The following is a 21,000-nucleotide window of genomic DNA, read 5'->3' on the forward strand; positions in this document are numbered from 1 at the left end:
ATTTTCCACAAGAAATTGGGAACTTTCTTCTGAGGTTCTGCTCCATGTTGACATGACGGCATCACATTGTCTCTACTAACGTTCCACTGGATTCACAATTGCATGAATTAAGAGGCGGAAAGGTGTTCCTAATAAAGTGCACGCTGAGTGTATATCTGCTACGTGGAGAAACAGGAGCCTTTGACTATGTTTACACCAATATTCAGATTATTGACCGAGTTTACATGAGTTGCCAATAGAATATTCCGCAATTATTGCTTATTCAGAGGATGACATTATTCAGGTGAAACTGCTCTTATTCAGACTATTGGTTTAATCTGGTTAATATAGGAGTATTGGTGTGCATGTAAATATAGTCGGGCCCAGTGGGTGAAAGTAGCAGAAAACCCTCCATAGACATCTGCTTCCAAGAAAAACTGAGGGGAGAGAACCAGTGGCCAGAACATTCAATTGAGGGAACACATTTTGTTTATGTCCTCCTAAGTATTAATTTAGAGTTAGAAAAGCTGAAAAGGTTGAGAAAGGTTTTCCACTGTTGTGTGCAGTGGCCAGTAAAACAGCGGACGCACAGCTCAGGGTAGCTCACACTGTCTCAGAGGACGATGAAGAACCAGGACATCTTGTTTCAGAAGATTGTTTGGATACACAGTGATGATCGCTGATGACGGGTTCCATCTTCTTTCCACAAGAAATCCCACAGAATGTATTTTCCCTGATGGAACAATGTCATGACAGCTCAAAATGGCATTTTTCTTAAAAACCCAAACTAAAGGAAACATCCGGAGAAAACGACATTGCATGGTGTTTCTTTTAATTTGGTAATTTACAGTAAGACACTGGTTTAGCATTTTCCTAAGATCTCTCAGTAAAACTCGATGTAATGTAAAATACAAAAGGTAGTAACCAGTCACTAGTTTAAAAAACACCTCCATATGTTCAAACATCAATGTAAAGCACATTTCTGTAAATACACAATCATTCTGAATATTTGCTCTAAATATATGACATACTGAATCATTCCAGGGGGACGAGATGTGGTCCTTGTCTTCTTTCAGAGTATATGAAGTATATTTACCTCCCAATGTACAGAGCATGTACTTTATAGTGATCTAAAGACATTGTGAATTGTAGTCTCTTATTTTTTGGGGTCAAATTATTGCTATTAAAACTCAGTGGCATCAGTTAAGTGAGAAAAAAACCTTTTCTCATGTTGAAAAGCAAACTGGTACGTTCATCAATTTTCCGTGAAGAGTACACCCCCCTGCTTTCAATGTTTTTATCCGGGAGCTGGAAACCTGTTACACCAAACTAAAGGAAACCGGGACGCACAAAGGTCTCTGGGACGTTTCCTTTATGTTGGCAGCAATTTTATATGTACTGTAAATGCTTTAAATCTAAAGAGCTGCGCTGCCAGAGCCCCACGACTCACAGGCCACGAGCGGGAGGACTCTTTAAAGTGTAAATCAACACGATGAAGTAGCACTAGGTGTTTGGAGCTTTCACACGGAACATTTCCAAGCAAATCCATGAAAAGTGTGGCGTTTATTTTATTTTGAGGCGGTCACCTGGAAAGGTTATCGACAAACACTCCCGATCAGTTGCTGTAGCGTTCCAAGTCATGGCAAGAACTGATCCAATTGATATGACGGTCAGCTAATCGGAGAAATGTCCATCACCATCAAACACCGTGATGAAACTGGCTCTAATGAAAGAGAAGGAAGGCCGCATGAGTCCCGGAGTTCGAGTAGCAGACGTATCTCGAGTTGAAGAGTGTGGGGGAGTGAATGGGTACTTAATGGGCAAAGTGGTGCAAAGAAAAACAACAAGAGGGAAGGAAATTTACTACTTGAAATCTGTGGCTCGGCCTGATATCGACAGTGAATCTTTGTGTGGGAGGGGGGCGGGGGGGGCCCAGTGGGAGATTGATGGATTGAGATGAGATGGACCACAGAGTGAGGAAAAGACCGTTGGGAGAATGTCCTTGGTGACTGCTTTCTGAAGACGGTTGAGAAAGTGGGTCTCTTTTAAAACCATGAAATATTAAACACTTATGATCATAATTAAAATTTGGGTTATTGCAGAGTTTAGCGGTCTTTGGTATTGGGGGGGGGGGGGATAATAGAAACAATGAAAAACCATTGACATTAGAAGTTTTAAAACTTTTAAACTGCCACAGCGCTGTGTATTTGTTGACTTTGAAACGGCTAAGAATACAACAATGTGAAATAAAATACAGTCATGCAATTTATTTTACAGCTAAAAAAAAAAACATTTCAGTGTGAATTTAATTACTTTCATTCTACTTTAGTATGCTGCACAAACCTCATTATGTAACAGTGGTAGCATGTGGCTCAAACACGAACTTAACTCCAGCACTTTGGGTAAAAAGAATTTGGTTATTTCCCACGTGGGTCATAAAACAGCGAATCAGCGGTTTACTACGGTTTGATGGGTCGCAGTTGATTTACTCTTTAAACCGATAAGTGCGAACACAAGTCCTCTCCCCGCTTCAGTTTCCTGTGGCGGCTTTTGGGGGAAAACCCCCCGTCTGGTGGTTTATTTTGTCTGTATAATGCTTTTATGGCTGTTTGTACATTATCTTATATTGTATGTATGTATTTAATGTAACACAACCCTTTTTTTCGAAAGCTGACACAGGAACATCGCCTGGCACAGTACACGGCTCGTATGACTTTTTAAATGAAACGTTCTAAAGATAAATCAGAAGCTGCTTGTGTTGATAATAAACTGTAATGCTAATAAACACCTGCTGTTGAAGGAGTGTGTCTTGTGTGTTGCTGCCCACCTCATGCATGGTTTATAAGAACACGTCATTCAGGGGAGTAATTCAAAGCAGTATGACATTTTATATGTTATTACATTATATTTATACACTTAGGAGCTTAGGAATTGGGAAATGCAAGGACAGCAGTGTTGCTATTTATAGAGCTAAGTATATTAACTTTCTGATAGAGTTGCACAGATATAATTAAAAAAAACAAGTAGGCACATATTACTTGATGTTACATCAGCTTTACAACTGTGACTTAACATTTACAACCTGCATTTACATTTTTAACTTTGAAAAATTACTTTCTTGAGCCTGTTTGTGGTTTTTATAGTAAAAAAATGTTTGGGATTATATACTTTTAGTGCGTTTTGGGGTCCAATACATAGATATAGTAAGTAAAAGGTGAAAAGATAATAGCCTGATCCTCCAGGCGATGTTAGCGAGATAGCAAACTACATTATGTGGAAGGGCACAAGCTCTGAAAATAGCCCAGGTCTTCTAAAGGTGAAGTCACTTTAAGACACTTATCTGTGTCTGGTATGTTTTTATCCACAGGTTCAATCACTAAAGCCAAATATTCTTTTAAACTCACACTTGGGAAAGTTTCAAAATAGTTGGGATGGCACAAAATCCTGCAGATGTATCTAAACCCCCCACCCCCCGATAGCAGATACAACAAAACTAATCTCTGCACGCACATCATTCTGCTCAGTGGATTTCTAATAGAGTTTTATCTATTTAAGTGAGCTTCAGTTTGGGACACTGGAGATAGCCCCTCCCACTGGCGCTGTGCAGCCGACGTCAGGCGGTAACCACGGCAACACAGATAGAAGCTCCACATATCATTTTATCCCGAATGTCGATTCCAGTGGAATGGAACACGGAGATCAGAACATGAGAGCTGACCTAGATCTGGAGAGGCAAGGTGGCAGGAGTCGGAGAAATGAGCCACATGGACGAGACGCTCAGAGTCGATCACACACACGTTATTATCAGATGTTATTATCGTTTCAGAAAGAGACTGGGTCGTCTTGTCCTGGTCAGAGTGGGACACACCGTCTTTCACACTGTGACCTGAACGGACACAAACAACTGTATCGCACACGGTTGTAACACAAGATTTTAAGAAAATGGCAGTCCCTGGTATTTAGCAGTCACTCGCCCAGGGAGAAGTGGAGAGGCGGTGCGTTGCCATGGCGAAGGTGTGATCATCGTCAGAGTAACTGTCTTATTATGAAGAGGAACAATCGTCAGCAGGAACGGGAAATGGAACACACACACACACACACGCACACACACACGTCAGTGTATAAATCAAAAACTAAAACAGTGTAATTTCCATAATAAAAGTCATACACACACACACTTACGTCCTGACTACTAGTATAATATTTAGCATCACATAAATCTGTTATATATTCACATGTATTCACATGATACAAAAGCCTAATACTATTACTGTAATAATAGTAGTTATAATAGGCTGGTAAGGTTAAGATTTCATTATACATATAACTGGGAGTTTGCCTTAGTGGCGTTTTGATGGCTGAACCAAATAGTTGGATTACCTCCCAAAGGAACCTTGTGGCAAGTCTCTGATTTCACCAACTGTCAAATTCAAAACACAAAAGACGAAAATGACCCAAAATAAGCAGATCTCATGTCACATTGTCCAAATGCAATGAGCTGAAGCAACAGTTGTCTTTAGTTCAGCATCTCACTGGGAGTGATGCAACCGCAAGTCAAGTCTTGTGTCTGGTAATGAGATCATGGGCTTCGTGCAAGAACCAGTCGTACACACAGACGATCTGTTTTTGTACAATTCCCTCTTAGGTACAAACAAAACGCACAAGTTATCATAATAATAGCAACTTTATTTATAGGGCACTTTTCAAATTCTAAGTTACAAAGTGCATCAAACCGTGAGCACAGCAAAAAACAAGGAATCACAAACATGAAAAGGCACACACAACTGTTTTATGGGTTTAATCTTTTCATATTTGATGACGTGTGATGTATTTTATATTTCAATGTGTGCTTATGATGTGCATTTTATATAATAGTGTTTATAAATATGTATCTGCTGCAAAGAGCAGCGGCAGCAGAAAGGAAAGTGGTTGAGCCATAAAGTGCATTATTTATACAGTTTTTTCATCCTATGTAAAGTGTTTCTAAAAGATTTTGAGGCGGCTGTACAAACAATTGTATTATTAATATCTCCTGTTACGTGTGGCCAATCGTTAGAGCCTCTGATTAGAGCCACACATGCTAAAGTCTCCTCAAGTGTTAATTGAAACGGACGAACCTGTGTGAGCGAATGGACCAGACCCAAGAGACATGACGACTTCAGCAGCATAAATTCAGTCTGAAGTGGGGATGAGATGAGCAGAGGAAAGTGCTCCTTCATCTCAGCAGACACACCAACTCTGACCCAAAGGAATCACACACAGGGGATGGAGGAAGTCTGCTCCTTGACGGTTACAGGGCCAGGGATTGTGTTCAGGGGCAAGCATGTTTCCTTCTTTATGAGTGAATGAAGCACGACATGTTTGAACTGCACCCAGGGCACAGGACGACTGACATCCTGGCACCTGGTACATCCTTTCGGTTTTGCTTTAATATAAAAAAGGACAAGTGTCTGAAGTGCTTGTGTCCTTTTTTAAACCACACCGAGATCTTTCATTATAACCTGATCCTAGAGTCTTAGCAAGCGTGGAACTGCATTTTTCTCCTTATCAGTGCATTAAAACTCACGGGTGATCCACAGAGGCCCGGTTTGACTGACACATCCGCGAGCTGGAAGACGAATCAGACACTGAGACACTTCACACGGGCTCCTAATACCACGAGACAGGGCTTCCCAACGCTGGAAAATGATCACAGCGGCCATTATTTGAGTCCATGTTACGATTGTGAGATAAAACATAATCACCAGTCTGATTCCAGACCTCGGAATGGTTGATCGTGTTCCCAGTGGGTCCAACCAGTGGCTCCAGGGGCTCAGAGCGAGGCCTGCGAGCACGTCTCCATTTGACAGGCGGCGGACCGCGCTGTCTTCCACAAACCACTTCCTCCACCGAAACATAAGTGACCTCTTTGACTTTAAGTGTCTTCCATGTGCTCTTATCTAAAATCCCGAGCGGAAATGTAGAACACAGGCTCATTAAATTTTTGACAAGGCCGTGCTCATTAGTAAATGAGATAAAATGTCCTTCGGGGCTCCATCGTGGAAGAGTCTGCGATTTCCCTGCCAGGCTTTCTCTGAGTCCATCTCCACGAGGGGCTCATCCCTGCAGCGTCACGTTCCACTACTTAGATATCCCTCTGTAAACTCCTCAGCTCTCTTTCTCTTCTAACTGCAGACATTATATTTATTTACCACTGCATTCATGCATGATGTTACCCTCTGCTTACCCAGACAGCAAATGGATGTGGGCAGTGATGCAGCACGCCCAGCCTTCTTGTGGTCCAAACTAAATTGCTGTGAGCTGGAAGTTGCCCACTTGCAAAAACAGAAAATAGGGCCCAACTTTTCTAAAAACAAATGCGATAATCTAAGCGAGGTGTAATCTGGATGTGAATCTGAAATGGCCCCTGTTTTAAATGCTGAATTTGTGTTTGAGGAAATAAGATAAAAACTGCTAGGGAGAATAAAGAAATGAAGATTTGAAAACAAAAAAAGATTTGTATGTTAACTAAAGTGGATGTAGAGAAAATAACCCAACTTGATGTATTGATCTAAGTTTTTTAAACCTTAAAAATTTGTTATAAACAAGTGACAAAGATATAACCCCATCTCTTAACCATAAACAAGGGGAAAACAGGGATATGTGTAAATATTATTATCATTATCATCGTCTCATCAGTGTGTTATCACCACCGTTCTTTGCACGTTATTTATTTAATCTTTCGTTCTTTCGTATTTGTGTATAAGTGTGTATCTGGACTTCCATTGCACCATATGTATTTTCTTTTCTTATTTTATACTTATCACAGTGTTGTCCAACAGTCGTCCTCTGCCTTTCACAGAAAGCATCATGATCATCTTGCATCGTCCTGTGAATCTGCTGTTTGACCAGCTCCAGTAGAGTCACTGCAGCGACTTGTCCCACTTTCAAAATGCAAACCAGACCGGACCAGCTGTGACGAGATGGTCAGCACTTAAAGGGAGAGTGGAGGGCAAAGGTCCACAGCTGGAAACCAAGCCTGCAGAGTGCTCTGAAGCCATGTACTTTTTATATCAGCTTTAGAATCCCTGTAATGACTTAGTATGACTCAGGTTAAATGTCTTTCTCCTGATTTAGTAATAGACTACATGTATGAAGGGTATTTACTCAAATAGGACGTTAAGGATCTTATAGTTAGCCATTGCCTCACAGTTGTTATGTCTTCCCCAGAGGTAAGGTGTAAAGATATGCCCAGAACATATCAAGGTCACCCTGATTCTGTCATATTTAAAAAAAAAGTAAAAGAGTTGTATGTGTTGTCAAGTCAGAGTCAAAGTTACCCCAACCTTGACCACCAAAGTCTAACTAGTTTGACTCTGAGTTGTTTCTACTGAATTTGAGGAAATTTGCAGCTGAGGAGACACACAACTGAAAAATCCCCAACACAACAGTGAGTAATTCAGTTCATTTCATGGTCAACATCCATTTCTGTTGCGATTGTGCGTCCGTTGTGTGGTCTTTGCAGTTGTGATCACCGTTACCGCGCTCTGTTGAAATGTCTCGAGTACGTTAGAAGAGCCCTCGATGAACAGACGGAAAATATAAAATCAAAAGCAGAACCAAGAGAATGAACTTAAAGGAGAATATTACGAGAAAGGAACTTGTGGGAGATCTCTTGACGGCGAATGGAAAAAGTCACAAACATCTGTGTAAACAACACAAGCGGCGCCTCAGCCAAATGCGAGTCGCCGGCTGAAATTAAGACAGCGGAATAAATCTTCAGCCGGGAGCCGTTTATTTATTGATGAAAGCTTTCTTCTCCCACCTACATCAAAAGGCATGACTGACGGATTCTAGGTGTGTGTAGGTGTGTGTAAAACGTGTGTGTGAGACCGACTGTGCGGCGGAGAGACAGGCAAATCAGGTCATTAAAACGAGTTCAAAGTCACATGACACCGTATCGTCGAGATCCCAGGAGACAGAACTTAGCGTCACGGCGAGAAATGTGTCAGCCTTTAATAACAAACAAATAATAACAGTGATCGTTGGAATATTGACGTCACAGGTAGAGCAGCTTAACAAGCAAGAACATTCGGAAACTGGATCAAAGAGACACACAGAATATAAATGCTTTATTTGTCTTTCGAGGATAAAAGTCAATTCTGCATTTTCCATACAATCGCGAGCTGCTCAACCAAGTTATCAGTGACTGTGTTAATTCCTTAGAGATCCTGTAGACCTGCATTATCAAATTTCACTTATTCATAAAAAGTTTGGGGATGTTTTGTTACAGCTACAGTAGAAAAAAATTGTCAAAACGTATTAAGAACATTCAAAGTGAAAGAAATGGACTGGATTACAGAGAGCTGCTGTGGTCTTGAGGCATTTTGACAGTGGTGGTGAGATTTTTAGAAAGAGAAAATGTTTATTGAGCCCCAATCAGCTCCAGCTCTCCGACATACAGCAAAACAAAGTTTGTCTGCTAATGACACATCCCAGATTAATAAGATAATTCCAGACCCAAAGCAAAGAGGAGCTGAGACAACCTGGAAATTAAAATAGCTCGAGTCTCCAGCACGGAGCGGGTGCCCACGTGCATTTATTCTATTAAAGGTTCGGCGGTGAAGGCTCAGATATTGAGAACGCCCCAGGCGGACATTTTTCACATTATTTAAAGTGGAGGGTGGTGTAAAGGAAGATTAATACCGCAAATATCCCTTCGATTTAGAAGAAGCTGCGTTTGGTTGGTCATAAAGCTAGAGGAAGGCACAGGAATATGTGAATGGGAATCAGGTCAGTCCAGCTGTCAGACCCACAACTGCTTCTGACAGTTATTGCTTTGTTTCTATTTTTGGGGGGTGAAGAAGAGAAGAATATAAAAGTATCACAAAGCAATAAAGATAACAAGATTATAATGTTTGTTACAACTCAATAAACATAAGTACTGGACAGAGCCCAAGAAGATGTTTCTATTCTTTAAAAGTCAAGTTTGCATTAGAGCAAAGTAGTGTTAGGCTCAGTAAACAGCTCCTGCTGTACAGTATTGTATTGGCTGAAATTCACCAAGAGGGCGCTCATGAGACAGTCCATAATGACCTAAAATACTTGTTTACATCTTCCTCAACACTAAAAAATATATAATATCGATCATATAGGAACGTGGCTTATGTAGAAAAGCTGCTAACTGATCATGGTGGAGTAAATATCTATATATTCGCCATACATACATAAAAATGCTCGGGTGAAACTAAAATGCGATTGCGCATTGTTTACTTGGTGTCACAAATGCATATATATTTCTACATCAAAAATATTGTGTAAATTATGAATAATAAAAATAAAGTATAACAGTTATGTTTTGGGTCTACCGCTACCATTCATTCTGGAGAACCTCACGAGCACCCCCTTCACAACCAATCAGCCACTAACTGCTCTTGACTGCAGCTGAGGCCAAAGAGTTCCTTCTTCTCGACTGAGACTGAGGAACGTCCAGCTGTGAACTCGTCGGTCGGGCCTTTGTTTGCTTCCCCGGTTTTCCCTGGCACGGTTTGGAGACAGAAATAGTCTGTTGACACTCTGCGTCGTAGAGAGCCCTCTTCAATGTCCCCGTTCGGGTTCTCGAGTCGGAGCTCGGATCACAATGTCCCCAACTTCCAAACCGATACTTACAGTCAGCTGGAAGAGAGAGAGAGAGAGAGAGAGAGAGAGAGAGAGAGAGAGAGAGAGAGAGAGAGAGAGAGAGAGAGAGAGAGAGAGAGAGAGAGAGAGAGAGAAGGGAACACAAGTGATAACATGCTTCTAAGGTTGTTGATCCACGTTATGTAGTTTTTCCCTGTCAAGCATAAATCAATGTCCTGTGAAAATAACCTGTTTTAAATTTCACAGTTAAATCCAAGGCCCCATCTGGTTACACAAGCTAATAAAATATAAATCAAATTGTCAAATAGTCAATATTGACACGTTCCGGGGGTCTCGGGGGGGCGCCGTTTATCCATTTTGCAACGCCCATTGAAAATTCACTTTCTAATTTTCTGCACATTTTGGTAAGAATTTGAGCATTTGAAAGCCCTCAAAAGGCCAATTCATTTGCCTGAATAATAATAATCCTTACAATTTCAATAGGGCCTCACTGTCTGTCAGTGCCTGTCAGTGCTCGGGCCCTAATAAGACGTGCTTAAACATTCACACATGCATATATAAAGCTTTTAATAAGTCTACCATCAGTATTTAATCCATCAAGGCAGCTTTAACATATTCCATCTACTTCTATCTTATTCAGAAATAAAATTTTGATTCACATTCCTTTCTTTTGCGACTTATTGTTGTATTATTTTCCACTCTGTCCTGCCTTAGCAGTTTAGCAAAAGCTCCAACTGACCTTGGACCAGGGAATCATCACACATATGCCTGCATGCTACGTCCATTGTGATTATGAAAATTGCTTATCCTTTCCCATTCGCAGGGGGCACTTTAAATAACTCGCCTACTCACAATTAAAACGCCTCCTTCTTTGGAAACCATTTCACACATAGCAATAGCTATAACCTTCATTCTGTGTGCTGCAATGTGAAACCGACCACATTTGCCTCCATTGTCAGTTTGTCAGGTGAGGAACAACAGAGCGAGCTCACATCTGATAAATCGATTGTAGCTGCAGACTTTACATTGAATGGATCTCGTCTAGTCACTCTCTGGCTCTTTGTGTTTGTGTGTGTGTTTTTGTGTGTACCTCCAAAGTCTTTTTTCCAGTTGCACGGTACTTTACATTTCATGGTGTTGGTCTGCTGGTCACATGACCCCTCTCTAATTCCTGCTCCGCAGTCTCCGTTGCTAGGCACACAGTTGCCATAGCGCCAGTCGGTGCATTCTGACCCATACTGGGAGGGCTGGTTTTTCTCTAAAGAGCAGAAGAAAGTCTATTAACAAGTGGTTTTGGACGAGACCTGCATAGTTATCAGGATTATTCCAACGAGCGAAGCCACACGCTCCGAGACAAATGGGAGAGATGAGGTGTTTGGTGCTGTAACAGTGGAAGGAAATGCACTAAGTAAACATACAATGACTAATCATGCAAATACATGTTGACTGAACACGCATGTATGCATTGAATAGATATCCATTCATGCTGTGACTAAACATGCATATATATATATACACAGTTTGTCCCTACAAAAGAAAGGCCGACCTTCAGTTTGAAAAGGGAGAAGAGCTGTGTCCAAGCATCCCAACAACCTCTCTGTATGTAACATCACTTGATTCTTCTGTGCTGTGGTCATAATTCAGTTTTAATTACTTTTTTTCTTTTTTAATCTTTATTTACAGTCTATGATCCCATTTGCTGTCACACATGACCCCAAGATGTCCCTTAGCAATAAAACTTGACTAGTGTTCATAATTATCTGCTTTAGGCTTGACCGTCCATTTGGGTTTCCAGAGGAAACAGTTGTTGTTTCCTTTTTGTGGACAAGATGGTGAATACCCTGTGTGCGTTTGAATGTTCTTCGCCATAGTTTGATGAGGAGTAACCAACCACCAGCAGAAATCGGGGATCACCAACAGCCTTTAGGGACATATCGTCAGTTGTGTACCCTGGAGGGTTTGGGCCTTTTTAATCACAAGACACCTTCTGCTAAGGCAGAGCCACCACAGGCTGATCAAACCTCTGTGTGTGTGTGTGTGTCTCTAACAACTTGGGGCTCAGTCGGGATCTGTCCCCCTGATCCAGAGCAGCGTTGTGCAGTCTGTGATGTTTCTTTTATGCTCTGGCGCAGGGCTCGTCTGTGGACCCCTCGCTCTTTGAGGAACCTGATGGTGGATGTGGCAGTGAAACCCCTGCAACCAACCTCCAGGGTTTTATTTCTGTCCAACCAGCAGACTAACTACATCCCGACTCCGGCTCTGCATTCAACAGACATTACACCATCTCCTTGTGTCCACTGAAAAATAACAACATTCTCCAAAATGTTGAACTACGAGGAGCAAAACCGAACCTGTGGCCAGTAAGAAATGCCCAGATGATTATCCCATAGTTCCTCATACTGGAAGTAATTCTGTACCATTCTGCAGCCTTGGCTTCCATTACTACGATTATGATAGGATGTTCAAAAAACTTTGGCAGTATAAAAATAGATATAAAAACGTGCAGGACATCGCTGTATTCAAAATAAACAAATAATTTTGTATGCATCGCACTGAATGCATCCCACATGAGCTTATTATTTGTAATAACAACAACAAAAAGGGACAGAGAAATAGATGGAATGGAAAGTTACCTTTGTTTTTCCCTCCAGCCACGGTGGGGACGAGAGCGACTAGCAGCAGCAGCAGCAGCGGGGGGGCAGCCCTCATCCTGGAGAAACACGCAGCAGTGGGGAAAATCAACATCCCAAAAGGTTCACATGCATCACGTCGGCTGAGCCATTAGGAGTTGACCCTCGGCCCAGGGTCAGTGTGTGTGTGTGTGTGTGTGTGTGTGATCATTATCTGCTCCGCTCACAACCTCCATCAGTGCTCGTAACAACCACTGGTCACCTGCATCCATACAAGGTAACGCTCTATGAGTTCTACAGCTCTACAACACACTGTCACTTTTTACAGGTTGTGTGTGCAGAGCTTTTTAGAAAACGTCTACGGTGCAAGATTGAAGTTAGAAAACTCTGTGCTCATCATACCTGGTTTATCTGTGTTTATGTTTACATACTACCAGAACTTGCGATATACACAACAGAGAGAGAACACGTGCTTGTGTCGGTTCTGAACTAACTCCCACTCTCTCTCGCTCTCTAGCATGAGATACATATAGAAATACAAATATGTACAATATGAACAGGATTGGAATGAATAAGGCATGACGTTCATTAGCATCTAGTAGCTCGTATGTTTAAGGGATTTCACTGATGTATTATTTATGAAAAGTCCAACACCTCCCCTACACTGATATTTTATTCAGTTATTAGGTTGTAATTAGATATAGTGCTTAGAAGGTGCACAGATATTTCACCTGTATCCCATCACATTAACATCTACCGATAAAATAGTCCAGAGTCCAAAATTTCCATGTGTCAAAATACTCCTTCGTCGAGGTCCAGCCTTGCTGCACAGAGAACACATTGCCATAAATGATGCTTCACTTCGACATTGACAAAAATAAAAGACTGTCAGAAGATAGATGCCTATAAGCAAACACACTTTTTTCACTCCACAAAACTGATTTATCTTCAAACTCAGACTTGAAGTTTTCCATCAGGCATCATTAACCATCATTAGCATCTGAACCCCCACCCCCCCATGCCGCCTGGGGGCTGAGGTGATCTGATCCGCTTGGTGGAAAAGTTTATTTTTCTTTTTGAGTGGAAAAAGTGAGGAAACTAATAATCTGTTCATAGAGTATGTTTAACATACAGTCATATTAACCGTATTGACAATTTACGTCTTTACACATAGAATATTAAAGATGTAAATTGCAGATAAACCAGGTAGGATGATGCAAAGTTTGAACTGTATATAAAAAGCACAGACTGTATATTGTAGAAATGCTTGAAGAGGACTCACAATAATAAGGAATAGTTGTGTAGTAGCCCCAGAGCTTTACCACACACAAGCAAGCAGCCAGGTTTTAGAACGGGCTCTGGACGACATGTGTAGTTTACATAGATTTTCCAAACCGTGTCTCTGCAGCTCAAACAAAAACATTCTCATGACTTCAATTTGGTCCCAGTGTCTAATTTTCAAGTCCGTAACACACAGTGTGAAGTGAAGCTGGTGGAGCACGATGGAGTGGATGTCTCACACTCCACCGGGGCTGCAATTATGCGCTGCCGCTCTAATAGCCCGTCCAGGGACTGGAGCTGGAAAGCATCCGCAGCAGCGTCCCATGAGGACACCACGCCGAGCTTTTCCAGGATCAACTGAACTAGCAGCAAGGGGGATAAAGAAAATATATATCTGTGGGAACAAGGGTTTTTAAAATCACGTTGCTGATCACAGAACAGTGGAACAACTGAGACATGAGACGGAATTGTTACAGAAAACAAAAGGTAATGAAACTGAATAACATGCTTTTTAAAACTCTGAGTGAAGGTCAGAGTTCAACATCATCGATTCCAGTCGGTGTTGAGAGATGACCAGTGGTTAGTTTGAGATCAGAGGTTAACAACAGTCTACCCAGGATGCTTCCCATAAATAAAAAGTGACGGATGCATGTGCAATATTATAGTATCACATTATATAATATATATAGCAAATTTCATATCATACTTCATATTTCAATAATGCATTAACAAAGGTATAACACATACACGTGCACAGGGGCCATGTATGGAAATAGAGTAATTAAGTGATAAAATCTGTCTCATTGTTGCTGATGATGTTATTAAGCTACAGCTCCGGTAAAGTCTACCTAAAGCAGAGCTGCTGCAGCGGATGCATTGTGTGCACGTGTATCATAGTCGTATCTCACATTGAAATGAACAGGAGGATTTTATTAACTTTCTCAATGGCTCAGAGATAAGGGTAAATATTAGGGCTCATGGCTGCTACCAGCTGTTGACAGCCGACGAGAGGCAGATGCTATTACCTCCGCCGAGGGATCTGTGTGTTTTCATTGCTGTTTTGCCGAAAAAACGACCGAGCAGATTGCCGTGACATTTTGTGGAGAGGTGGGACGTCACCCGAGGAGGAACCTGTTCAAGTTCAGAGCGGTTCCAGATAAACGAGGCCCTTTCATTCACATTCACACAGATGTTGTGCTGTCACTTCATTCGTTTCGAGCTCCTCGTCTTCTAATTGTTTCAGGGACAAATACATATAAATACATTGATTGACAACCGGTCCTTCTATTGTTGATAGAAAAGTAATTCAATGCGTGAGTTTTCCTACCAAACCTTCACTGTCGCAGTTTAATCACAAAAATGTCACGTTAGGAAATGATCTCTTTGGACCCTGGTATCTCCAGGAACAGCCCCCCCACACACACAGTCTTTGTGGGTCCACAGAGGACCCCTGCAATGGAGGATTTGTTTGCATAACAGCTTTTGAAAAATATGGCCGCATACGAATGTGTGTCAACACTGCTCTCATTTATACCCTGCGTGTGTGCTGCCTGGCAGACTGGGAGTCTGCACTGGGCTGATCAAACCTTTAGAAGGACGCTCGGCCTACATCTGCCAAATGTTAACTCCACATGACATATTCTGTATCTGGACTTTGTCACTAGATGCTGTATATATATTGTATATAGATACTGTGGAAATTTATATATATATCGTTTGAATAAGAATCTGTGACACGCGTGATGCCTGACTTTCTCTTTTGTTAAAATCTGCTATTTCAGCTTCTCCCCCTGACTTCAACTCTAGCTGTTGATTACTCAGTCGTACCGATTGAATAGCTCAGATAAATTCTTGAGATTTCCAGAAAGCTTTTTTAAAAAGGTCCGTCATTTGGGATTTAGTTCAAGGATAAAGAAAAATATAATGCGGGAGATGATTCTAAAGATGTGGCATTTCTTTGTGTGCGCTAAGCCACTGTCACTGTGGGGATGCGAAAGGCTGGAGCGACCAGAGAGAATATCCCTGGTCATCACACAGTGAAACTCTAAACTCCCTCGAGTGGCTTCGCTCTGCTCCAGATCTCTGAGTCAGCGCCTGGAGGTCCATCTGCCAGAAGACACAACAGGAAACCAAACGCTCGGACTTTCTTATGAGCATGAAAGCAAACACAAGAAGAAGATTTTTTCTGGGTCGTGATGGTTATTTGCGGTGGAATTAGTTTTGTCAGAGAAAGGAAATTAAATAATTCTGTTCCCCCGCCTCTCTGCTGACTAACATTAAATCAGGATTTACCCAGTGGCCATTTAATCATCTCTTTCTCTATCGTTTTAAAGTCTGATCGGTTGAACCCTTCTGATTTACTGCAATGAGAGTGAACACAAATGAAACATCTTCTCTCTGTATCACAGTGACTGACTCTTAGTCTTAATGAGACTGTGTCACAAAGAGAACGACCTATTCACTATGATTCATCCATGTAGCGTTGATCAGAACTCTCATTGTTATAATCTACAATTCTTTTGTTTGTACTTTTTGTGCTATGCTTGTAAATTAAGTTCACACACACACACACAGTGAAGATTCACGTTTATCTCCTTGTTACATAGTTTAGTAAAGAAGGCTTTGTCTGTACTGTAGAACTCGGATTATAACTAATAGCACTTACACACACACACACACACACTCACCCACACACATACATACACACACACACCTCCTAATAAAAGGGTGACAAAGTGAATTTCTCTGGCATGTTCATTTTTTTAATTTGACAAGCTCTGCTTAATAAGAGCTTTGAAAAAGACCAATTTTGCTCCCCAGCCAACAGAGTTGAAGTTTGGATTCTGTCCAGCACATTAGAAGTGTGTGTGTGTGGGGGGGGGGGGGGGGGGGGGGGTGGTACAGCAAGTGTGTGTGTGTGTATGTGTGTGTCTCTCTCTCTCTCTCTCTCTGTCTCTCTGTCGACTCTGTAATTAGGGATTTTGACAGGCAGTCAAGTGGAAATTACTGTTTTATTGCTCCTTATTTGACCCACTATACCAGAGAGGTTGCAGACCGTTTCTTTGGGGGATCACACACAACCATACACACACACACCCACACCCTGTTTACACAACACATGTTTTAGGCATGTTTTTCAGTTTTTTTGTCTTACATCTAAAGCTACTACGCAAACAAATCTTCCTGAGGACAGAATGGACTGTGTAAAAGACAAAGGAAGGAAACAACAAACACCTGACCATCGCAAATGTAACTTCTGACTCACAACCAAACATACTACTTTGTTCCTGGAAAAGCAGAGACCTGCGGGTGCTGACATCATGCAAGGGGAACTCAACCCCTGCAAACCCCAACAAAGAATAACACTCAACAACAAACATTATTGACTTGTATAATAAGACCTACTGGGTCTAAGAGTCTCTATTTATATTACCCTGTGTGTGTGTGTGTGTGTGTTTGTTTGTGTTTGTGTGTGTGTGTGTGGTGGAGAGGGTTGGAGTATGTAGAGATAATTAACTTTTGGAGTTGGTCGATAAAAGGTCAAGGTCAAAAAAATAAACATGGTCAGAAAAACACATTTTCCAAGATATCTCTGCAAATAATAGAGCTTATATTGATCGCATGATGTCATATTTTAAGTTACATGGAGAAGTCACCCTGCATAACATGAATAACTTGAAAATCGACGCATCCAGGACTATATACACAACCTAAAGCTGCCCTATAGCCAAAGATGATTTATGATTGTTTGTTGTATATATGAAATCGCACATTAGTTCTAATCTCGCTGCATGACATCACCACTCCTGTTTCTCAGCAGACATTCTCTGGTTCTTTATTTGTAATTAAGAGTTTCTCGTTGGTTATTATTATTTATTATTTGATTTAGAGATAAGCCGGCTAGCTCAGAAAATGGAGAGAGGCAGGACTGACTTGGATCAATATTGTCGGGAGCCAATTCTGAGTCATTCCGCTTTAAACCATTAATTCACTGTGACAAAAACCATGGGGTCAAAAAGTGTTTGTAGGGGTTAGTTGTACATAAGTTGAGTTTTATATTAGTTATGTGTGTGTTGCTCCTGTATGTCTTTCTATGTCCTCTCTACTTTAGTCGCTGCTCACCAGTTGTTAAGTCGCCAAATGTGCAAAAAAGCACTAATAACATGTAATTCTCTCAACAGTGCATCCAGCTGCCTGACAACACACACACAAAGACACACACAACACACACCCTGGATGTGTTCCAAATTCAACGCAACCAAGCTGCCTGCGTCAGCAGGAAGCAAAAACACAATTTAAACATTTTTAATCAAAAACAGCCCGACACACACACACACACCCATACCCCAAATTCCCACCTCTCTGCCACATACAGAACGTGTGGAGTGTGTATAGAAGAGCTTCACTTGCAGAATTGCAAAGTTGAGACGAGGGGAAAGGGCTGGGATGTGGCTGAGGAAATGGGACAATTATATAAAGACTAATGAAAGCCAGCGGGCAGATGATAAGCACCAAACAAAACAGGGTTAGAGGAGCAGCAGAGTGAGAGTGAACAGCACGGAGCTTCATATGAATCTGAGATGTGTGCCGATGAAAAAAATAAAAAATTAAAGTCTGTTCTTCTTAACACCTAATTGTAAAAAAACACAAACACAGAAACCATGAGTAATTATGAGTCTCTGTGGAGAGTGTGGAAAGAAAACAACTATTTATCTGAAAACTTTCGGAGCTATTAGGAGAGCTAATATTTGTTTCTATGTTCTGTCTTTTTATTTATTGTTTCTGTTCTTTGATATGTGTGCAGATCTTTTTTATAAACACAGATATGCTAGATTCATCCTACCTGGTTAATCTGCAGGGAATATTATACAATCTGTGTTTTTTCAGAAAATGAAACCTCCATAATAACAGCTATGTAAACACGTTCTGCATAAAAAAATGACAGCAATCAAAGAAATGTTGTAATGAGTGACTCTAGGAAAGTTGCTGCCATGATGCAGATGCATTTTACTAACAAACAGGTACAACAACAGAAAGACAAAATGAACCCTGGGAAATCCAACTAAACTAAATCACACAACAGAAAGAGAACACACGAGACAAACACAAGACCAAGCTATGACGCTAGGCACCTCACAATTGAACCTATCTACAAAAAACACAGGAGATAAATGCGACTACCTGACTGAAATGTAATCACAGCAGCACACTCAGCAGAGGCTGAGAAGATAAATAGTTTGTGAGATATGTGTTCCACAGGAAGTTGGTAGCAGGTGAACGAGGAGCAGGAGAGAGCGGAGCACTTACTTGTGTATCAGCGGTCGGGTCGGGGGGGGAAACTTGTCTCTGGTCTCCTGCCTCTCTCCACTCGTGCACCTCCTCACGCCCCCCCAGCTTTTGTCTCCCAAAACCAGTTCAGTCTGGTTGCATTAGCCTCGTTCACCCCACATCCTCAAACACACACACACACACACTGTTGACCCACACACACTTCACACTGCAAAGTTTGGTTCCATGAGACCAAGCAGCCTCTGCAGGCCGTCAGGGCACAAGCCTCAGGTTTTCACTTTCAACCGCTGCGAGTTCATCTCTTCACCCACTTTTCTATTTGCTGTCTTCTATAGATCTGCAGTTGATAAAAGCATCGCTGGAGAAATCCCATTTCGGCGTCTGTTGTTTCTTTTGATCATGGTGTATCTTTGTCTCATATCAGGCGAGGCCGAATCAATTCACGCGTCTCCTTTCATCTCACACCCATAATTCTGGAGAAACACAACAGAGACAAAGCAAAGCACGAGGAAGAAAGAGGGACAGTTACAATCTTAAAGTGATAATGCATCACAGTTGGATGGTATTCAAACAGCTTTGTGGTAAACTTTCTGGAACTAAACACAAAATAAGAGCGTCCCTCCAAAGCCGCTTGATGGGACTGAAAACTGAAAGAAAAAAGAAAAGTCATAATTTTGTTCATGAGCCGGTCCATAATAACCTTTGAACCAATCGGTTTACAGTGTTATTAAGAGTGTGTGTAACAAGTAGCTGCTACAGTTGCCACCCCCCTGCTGCACGGGAGACAATAGAGTTTGATTAATCTTTGCAAATGAGCATAAGAGCGGCTGGCAGCGTGTCAAGCTCCTGATCAAAGACGCCCCAACCACCTCGGAACCGGCGCTTCAATTATTCACGAGAACTTAGCTCGCACTCGTCAATGGGAAAATGGGGAGCGATTTCACAGGACTGAGCGCGGCGGCGGCATGCATTATGAAGAGCTCTCGCAGAACCAGAATATGAAACCGTGTAACGTCTGTGCCTCGTTCCATCACTGACGTGTGCTGCCGGATCAATCGGGACTCAAACCCATGTGTCACAGGGACAATTTGAATATCGGGGGTTTTTCTCGGCATGTATGTAGCATCATTTAAAAACAATTTTGAGTCATATGAAATAATAACAGCAGTTGAGTGTTTAAGCTTCTACTGTATATAAGGCATACCTGTCAACAGTATATAGGCACATACATATAAAAAACAATAAACCAGGAAGGACTAACACAAAGTTGTCGAACTTCTCTCCGCACCATAAACGGTTTATGAAAGCTCGCAACAAGTCCTGCACGAAAACAACCAAAAAAAGGACATTGGAGAAGTGTTCAAGGGGGACTCACTACTGACAGAATAATTCTGATGAAGGTTTCAGAGCAGTAACACAGGAAGTTCACCCCCTCTTTGGGTCTCGGATTTGAACAGAAAACTAAATGAAAATCAACACATCACAGTAGCTTCTCTAAGGTTATTATGATAGAGATTCAAATTTTGTGTGTGTGTATTGCTGCTGAACCCATTGGGAAAGGAGGATGAATACAGGTGTTGGAAAAGTTCGGATGTGAGCACGACTTCAAATGAATGCTGATGTAACTTTGCCGCCCCCCCCCCCCCCCCCTGGCGAGCTGCTGCATGGCGGTCACGGAGACGGAGAACTTTTTGTAAACTCCAGCTGTCGTACACTTAAATCACACACACATGTGCCACCACTCAGGAGACAGTAGGTGTGTGAACTTACACACTAGCTATTACACCAGCATCTTTCCTCCTTCACTCGGTGCCCCTGGTGTTCGGCCTCCTCTGTGCACACTGGCAGATTGGCATTTACATGCTTAGTTCACTGGGACAATTATAAGAGGGGAAATGTCAGAGGTCTGCACTCGACCCATTCAAACAGCAATGGATTTTTTTGGGCATCGACAACGCACGGTGTGTGGATAGAAAGAAAGTGAAACCTCTACACCACTCACAGAATAACACTTACACAAGTAATCAATGAAGATGAAAATAGGCAAAACAAGATATGTGCTTCTGGGAAAACAATGCAGCTGCTCATTAAGTCCTGACAACAATACGCCGTGATCGATACATCCGATCTGGAGGGAGGGCGTGAATGATTAAGTGTGAAGCAGCCTGCGTGGACTCATTAGGAACTCTGTCGGCAAGTGGTA

The 21,000-nt window shown here is 41.7% G+C and overlaps 1 protein-coding gene across 2 annotated transcripts; it reads right to left on the reverse strand.

Annotated features, from left to right (window-relative positions):
• Positions 1-7,959: 7,959 nt before the first annotated feature.
• LOC133933854 (midkine-like) lies at positions 7,960-18,941 on the reverse strand. Of its 2 annotated transcripts, none has more exons than XM_062381093.1 (4): positions 18,816-18,941; positions 12,231-12,307; positions 10,688-10,855; positions 7,960-9,633 (listed from the first exon to the last, which is right to left on the reverse strand). In XM_062381093.1, exons 2-4 carry the CDS (start codon positions 12,304-12,306, stop codon positions 9,383-9,385), a joined length of 495 nt encoding a protein of 164 aa, XP_062237077.1. In that variant the 5' UTR covers position 12,307; positions 18,816-18,941; the 3' UTR covers positions 7,960-9,382. The 2 variants fall into 2 exon arrangements, with proteins under 2 accessions (XP_062237077.1, XP_062237078.1); XM_062381094.1 differs by lacking the exon at positions 18,816-18,941 and adding an exon at positions 18,690-18,772.
• Positions 18,942-21,000: the final 2,059 nt, after the last annotated feature.

Source organism: Platichthys flesus, chromosome 22 (assembly GCF_949316205.1).
Source record: "Platichthys flesus chromosome 22, fPlaFle2.1, whole genome shotgun sequence".
Taxonomy (NCBI): domain Eukaryota; kingdom Metazoa; phylum Chordata; class Actinopteri; order Pleuronectiformes; family Pleuronectidae; genus Platichthys; species Platichthys flesus.

Coding starts and splice junctions, on each gene's coding strand:
- LOC133933854 (XM_062381093.1), bottom strand. CDS start 12,306: ATGAGGGCTGCCCCCCCGCTGCTGCTGCTGCTGCTAGTCGCTCTCGTC. Junction 10,856..12,230: donor GGCTGGAGGGAAAAACAAAG/GTAACTTTCCAT, acceptor TCTGCTCTTTAG/AGAAAAACCAGCCCTCCCAG. Junction 9,634..10,687: donor CTGGAAAAAAGACTTTGGAG/GTACACACAAAA, acceptor TCTCTCTTCCAG/CTGACTGTAAGTATCGGTTT.